General features: G+C 37.9%; 1 protein-coding gene across 1 annotated transcript; it reads right to left on the bottom strand.

The window, feature by feature from the left end:
- Positions 1-4840: 4840 nt before the first annotated feature.
- On the bottom strand, positions 4841-5341 carry LOC120174929. The gene has a single exon (XM_039181657.1). It carries the CDS (start codon positions 5339-5341, stop codon positions 4841-4843), a length of 501 nt encoding a protein of 166 aa, XP_039037588.1.
- Positions 5342-7079: the final 1738 nt, after the last annotated feature.

Here is a 7079-nt window from a genome sequence, read left to right as displayed (position 1 = left end):
ACATCGCCAATCAAGGGTCGCCTCATCAGTAAATGTATGACAACCATGTCCACTTTTTATGTATTTAGTTGGAATGTAATAGACTTATGAAAATTCTCTGAAATGTATTTGACTTATAATGATGAAAAATATATTATGTTTGTATTTTAAGATTTGTTTACATACTAAAAGTTAATGAATGTTTTATTATTATTAAATTAAAGAGTTTTATAATTAGAAACAAAATTTTATGGGTTTTTTAATAGTTAGGAAAGTTTTTAAAAGTTATGTGACATCTGTGATTTGTGTACGGAAACGTATACGGGTAATTGGTGTTACATTTATTAGTATCAGAGCTACAAGTTTAGACGATTCTCGGCCAAAATCGGGTGTATTTTACTGTAAAAAGGGTTAATATGTCACTAATATGTCAAGGTTACTTTTATGATATAGTTAGAATACGATTGATGTCACTCCTTACTAACTTGAGTGTTATCATTATGTATGTTCTACTAGATGTCGTATTCTACAAATTCCCGGAGAGCGACTGGTCAAGAAATTAGAGAAGGGTCGGGAAGTGAGAGTTATGAAGCTAATAGTGAGCACCGATTCCGTCCAAAAATGCAAGTGCACTGGCACATCAGGGTATGTAGTGCCAGAGTTTAGAGCATTCATGCAGGCTCTCGATGCAATCTTGACTCGGTTTCAACCCGCTCCGCCTCCCCTATTCGTCTTGCACCGTGAATATTAATCCCAAAAGAGTTGAGGAGCTTGGGAGCTCCTGATTTCCGGGGAGAAGAGGATGAAGGTCTGATGGATGTTGATTTATAGTTAAACGGCGTTATGGTGATGCTGGAAAGTCTTCAGTGCTCAGATCCTAAAAAGTTGGGCGTAGATGTATCTTTACTTTAAGGATTAACAAACACTACAATATATGCACAACCTGAGCAAGTGACCTGGTACATCAGGGAGCAATTTAAGCGGTTAATGTTGTTGAAGTTTTTTAATATGAAATAAGGCAATCGAGCAGGACATGAGTACGAGGCTGAGTAAAACAAGCTGAGTCGTTTTGCTAATGAGGTGGTTCATAATGATAAAGCCCGACGTGATTAGATCGTTGAAGGTTTGAGGCCAAAGTTGAAAGAGATGATGTTAGCTTTAAACTTGCCTAGCTTGCAGGAAATTATAAATCGAGCTAAGGCCATTGAAAGAGCTCAAGAGGAGACTCTAACAGGAGAGCATGATATGCAGACGACAAAAAGAGTTGGAATGTCTTTAACTTCCCATCATACCAAGAGAGGCAAAGTTTCTAGTTCCCGATACAATAACAGAGATGGTTTTTCTATAATTTCACAAAACAATAAGCAATCACCGACTTTGGCTGCTAGCTCAGGGAGAGTATATGGATAAAGAACTAATCCATGTCAGACATGTGGAAAATTTCATCGTAGAGTGTGTAGATTACTCAATGGTTCTTGTTTCCATTGTGGTGAATCTAATCACTATACTTGAAATTGTCCAAAGAGATCCGGAGACAGATCAGTTCAAACTGAGAGGTTAGTAACAACATCTAATAGAAGTAAAGGAAGAGGTAGATCTGGCGGGTAATTTGAGTCAAATCAATGAACAAGAGACTAAGGGTGTGGCCCGAATTTATAATATTAAGACTAATGAGGATTGGGATGACCCATAAATTTTAACAGGTACTTTCCATCTTTTTGATGAACATGTATTGTTTTGATTGACCTAGTTCCACACACTCGTACATTAGTAAAATATTGGTTAGAGTTAGAGGAATTCCTTTAGAACCAATTTTTAGTGAGATGGTAGTGGTAAACCCTATGGGTTATAGTGTGAGAGTAACGCGAGTATGTAGAAAATGTCCGATGAAGATTCAAGGGGTTGTGATCCCAGCAAACTTGATGGAGTTACCTTTCGATGAGTTTGAAATTATATTGGGCATGGATTGGTAGTCTCCACATCATGGATGGGTTGATTATCGTAAGAAGCGGTTATTTTTAAGGATGCAGTAGGCTCCGAAATTGTAGTGATCGACGAAAATGCGAAATCACCATCTAATGTGGTATCAGCCATGACTGCAAAGAAAATGATGTCAAAATGGTGTATAACTTTTCTAGCTAACGTGATAGACATTCAGCTTTTCTAGCTAACGTGATAGACACTCAACTTTTCTAATGTGGTATCAGCCATTTAATTGAATAATTGGTAAAGTATAAGAAATGATTTTGGAAATTGTGTTTGAGACTTATTAATAAGAATGGAAGAATTGTAATTTAGTCATTTAGAGGGAATGAATTTAATATTCATTTAATTGGGTTATTTAAATAAGTGAGTAGGCGAATAAGGGGATAAGTTATGTTAGTTATCTCATCTTTTTCTTCCTCACGTCTCGAGCCCCCCATAGCAAATGTAAGGCTTCATATAGTTAGTTTTTCCTTTCATTTTTTGTTTGATTTTGAAACCTTAAGTGACGTAGAAGCTTAAGGAAGGTTTAAAGAGGATTAAAATTTAGAGATGAATGAGCTATTTGAGATTGAAGAAAATGGGTTTTTGAGAAAAATGATGTACGGTTCGTTATAGAGGTTTAAAGATATATTTGACTTGTCAAAGATGTAAATAAGAGATTAGAAGTCATGGAAGTTATTAAAACATGTATGAGAATGTAGCCCCCTAGACCCAGCCTATGCGTTTCAACTAAGTCTAGTGAATTACATTAAAATTTCTTAAAACATTTTTTCCAAAAACATTATTCAAAAATTTAAAATCATATTATAATTGACATTTATAAAACTATAATAAATAGTGATAAAATTTTAACTCGTAAATATAAAACTAAAACCGGTTACATAAAACAAAACACGTTATAAACCTGGAGTACAGTAGACCAAGTATCAGTAGAAAAAATCCATAAACATCGTCATCATAAAATGAGTATGTCAAAATAAAGGCCCAGATCACACAATTAAAAGCAATTAGAAAGATAAAAATATTACAACAAAAAGTTTTCTATAATGTGTCGATCCTCCAAGTGCCTGAATCGGTGCCTATCCATAAATATCTGAGAGGGAAAAAACAGTTTGAAAAGTGAGCTAGGGTCTCAGTGTGTCCCATTAGTGTAAAATAAAACATAGTATGACAAACCATCAAGTAAAAGTCTAGTACAGTATCATGGAAATCCTGATAGAACATAAGATATTAAATCACATAGTATACCCTCTTCCCGTACACCATATGCAGTTCCCCAGAACTGCGTCCATAGGGTAACATTATATCCATTGGGTATAAGGATCCAACCTAAGGGAACGTCTTGGGGCCTGCAAGCCTACCCAGAAGTCACCTTAGATCCGTAAGGATTTACTAGCTTGATAAAGGTTGTACCTCTATACTCCAGTCTACCAAGATAATATCCCCATAAAATAGTTCACATAAAAAGCAAAGATTTTCATGATCTGTATTCGGTAAAATAATATCGTCCAGTTAAAACAATCAATCAAATATCACGCATCATTCGATCATAGTTCATGAAACATCATCCATTAAATCATAAATTTTAGTGAAATATATATCAAATCAGATAAAACCATCGAGTAGCACATAGGGAACACACCTCGTAAAAATGGGTGCACAGCAAAACTACTTAGCACCAGCCTCGTCACGCTCTGCTATAGTGCTCGAACCTAAATCATAGTAATCAGAGTTAATATCGAAGTAATATTTTAAATTAGGGTATTCAAAAAGTTCATGGTTCATACAAGTGACTATCGACTCCCGTTGCCTAACGGATCGAGAAGATCTAGGTTGAGCTGGTGAATGGTCGGATAAGTCTCTAGTACCTTCAAACAATAACAATTAATCAATCCAAAGTCTTACTTTAATTTTTCTTAAATTAAAACATTTAATTACTTAAGAATATTTGGTTTTGATGGTCAATTTACAGGCTTTCAGGTTAGAATTTGGAAAAAAAGACTTCAAAATTGGGTTCAGGACGTCAAAAAACATAAAAAATGGCTTTCAGAAATTTGACTTTTTCGGTCAAAGTTAATGGTTAATGGTTAACGGTCTGACCGGTCAAAGTCAATGGTCTGACTGGTCAACGGTCAACTCTTACCAAAGTAAACGGTTCGGTCAGATCATTGGGTCAGGTAAGCGGGTCGGGCAGAAATTTCAGGCTAACCGGTTCTGGAAATTTCTTTGTGCCAAACAAACCCCACGAGCAGCGCCGTACGTGCGGCTGGGACCATATCACCAGCCAAATTTTCCCAATAAACTCAATTACACCTAAAAATCAATCTAATATCACCAATAAACCAATCCAATATACCAAAACCTGATTGGTAACTTACCCACGTCGGGGATCAGTGACGATGCATCACCGGTGAACAAAACCGGTTGGTTTTGATCGCACGACACCGGTCAGTGCAGTGGAGGCGGTGGTGAGGTGAACCAATGCCGGACACGACTAAAAATTGCTAGAATAGGCAGTGATCGAAGGGGTTTTCGTTGGCTAACTTTGGCTGATCCACGGCGAACGACGCCTTTTCTCAAAAAATCAAAGGTCGGGTTTTGATCACTGTTCGATAGTGAGCACTTTGGTGGTCGTGGCTCGGGTTGGGGTGGCCGGACGGCGGCGTATTTTGGCTGGGAAGGAGACCGTCAGGGGAGTGATTTGGGATTAGGGATTTGGTTCAATTTTGGGGGAAATAATTTGGGTTTACCCAATCGGGTAATATATTTTTATCGGGTAGTATGAAATGGTTAATTTCCTATTTTAGTCCTTGCATTCTTCAAAACTTCCTAAAATGGTCTACTAACTTAATCAGTTTTTAATCTAGCCCATAAATTAAAATTGAGTCTTTATAGATTTTTTTGTCTCTAAGGTGGCATCTGCTGGACCTTGATTACTCCACTGGACCATTACCATAGGAATACACTTATTCCTCAACACTCTCTCATCTCGATCCAAGATCTGAACAGGCTCCTTATCATATGATAAATCTGGTCTCAACTCAACATATTCTAACTGAATGATGTGGGTTGGGTCCGAACGATAGAGCCTCAACATCGACACATGAAAGACATCATGAATACGAATGAGATGAGGAGGCAACTCAAGCTTGTATGCAACATGTCCTACTCTCTTCAAGATACAAAATGGTCCAATAAATCTTGGACTCAATTTACCCTTGCACCCGAATCTTAGTACTTTCTTCCAGGGGATACTTTTAAAAACCTGATCTTTAACCTCAAACTGGATATCTTTCCTTCTCTGGTTAGCATAAGACTTATGCTTGTCAAATGCCTCTTTCAGGCGGTCACAGATCAATCTGACAGTGTCCTCCATCTCGCGCACTAACTCAGGTCCCAAAGTATTTCAATCACGCAAATCTGTCTAACATATCGGGGGTACGACATCTATGCCCATAGAGTGCTTCGTACGGTGCCATAAAAATGCTGGCCTGGTAGCGTTATTGTAAGCAAACTCAGCCAAAGGCAAAAGTTCTCCCAACTACCACAAAAAATCAATCACGCAACCCCGTAACATATCCTCCATAACCTGAATCACTCACTGAGATTGACCATCAGTTTATGGGTGGAATGTTGTACTAAAATCCAATCTCGTACCCTGAGCCCTATGCAGTGCCTTCCAAAATCTTGAAGTAAATCTTGGATCTCGATCAAAAATCATATATAACGGACACCATGCAATCTGACGATCTCTGAGATATACATTCTAGCCAGCTTGTCCAACATATAATTTACCCACACGGGAATGAAGTGAGATGACTTTGTAAGTCTATCTACAATCACCCAGACTGAATCCTTTTCAAATGTGTCAAAGGCAACCCAGTAACGAAATTCATAGTAATACGCTCTCATTTCTACTCGGGAATCTTGATGGGTTGTAACAAACCCGATGGATGTTGGTGCACGGTCTTAACTTGCTGACAAGTCAAACATCTTGCCACGAAATCAGAGTTATCCTTCTTCATGCCGATCAAATGATACCTCTCTCTCAGATTCTGGTATATCTTATCTCCATCGGGGTGCATAACATATGGACTACTGTGACCGTTACTGAGAATAGCTTGTCTCAACTCTGCATCATCAGGCATACAATATCGACTATTGAAGCATAACACTCCATCTTGGTCTAAAGTATAATCTGAGGTTGTCCCCTGCTCCACTTGCTCAAAGATAGGAATCAAGGAGCTATCAAGAGATTATTTGGCCTTGATCTTCTTAGCTAAGGTCGGCTTAACCAATAATTATGCTAACAAAGTGTCATAATCAAATAAATTCATCCTAGCCATTAAGGACCTCAAATCAGCTATCGCATTCTGACTCAAAGTATCTACAACGATGTTAGATTTACCTGGGTGATAATCAATCACACAATCATAATCATTCAGAAGATCTAGCCAATGACACTACCTTAGATTAAGCTCCTTCTGGGTCAGAAGATACTTTAAGCTCTTATGATCCATAAAAATGTAACATTTCTCTCCATAAAGGTAGTGTCTCCAGATCTTTAAAGCAAAGATCACTGTTGCTAACTCCAAATCATGGGTCGGGTAGTTACACTCATACGGGCACAGCTTATGGGATACATAAGCTACTATTTTACCCTCATGCATCAAAACACAGGTAAGACCGGAGTGTGAAGCGTCACTATACACTGTAAAATCCTTCCCGGGCTCAGGTTGAGTCAACACTGGAGCTTGAGTCAAAATCACCTTTAATTTCTCAAAACTCTACTGTTATGCTTCGCCCCATTCAAAACGAGACATTCTTCTTAAACAACTTCATCAAAGGAGCCGCAATAATCAAGAAACCCTTGACAAAACGTTGATAATATCCTGCTAAGCCCAAGAAACTATGAATCTCAAAGACATTCTTGGGTCGCTTTCAACTTACAATAGCCTCAATCTTGCTCGGATCAACCTGAATACCACTCAAAGAAACAATATTCCCAAGGAATGACACCTCCCGAAGCTAAAATTCACATTTTATCAACTTATCATACAAACAATTCTATCTTAGAGTCTGTAGAACCATCTTCAAATCTCATCATGCTCTGC

Source organism: Hibiscus syriacus, unplaced genomic scaffold, assembly GCF_006381635.1.
Source record: "Hibiscus syriacus cultivar Baekdansim isolate YM2019G1 unplaced genomic scaffold, ASM638163v2 tig00003126_pilon, whole genome shotgun sequence".
Taxonomy (NCBI): domain Eukaryota; kingdom Viridiplantae; phylum Streptophyta; class Magnoliopsida; order Malvales; family Malvaceae; genus Hibiscus; species Hibiscus syriacus.
The sequence above is the reverse complement of the archived record's forward strand: the minus strand, read 5'-3'. Positions and strand labels throughout refer to the sequence as shown.

Excerpts from the sequence above, each read along its gene's own strand:
- LOC120174929 (XM_039181657.1), bottom strand. The coding sequence starts at position 5,341 with ATGGAGGACACTGTCAGATTGATCTGTGACCGCCTGAAAGAGGCATTT.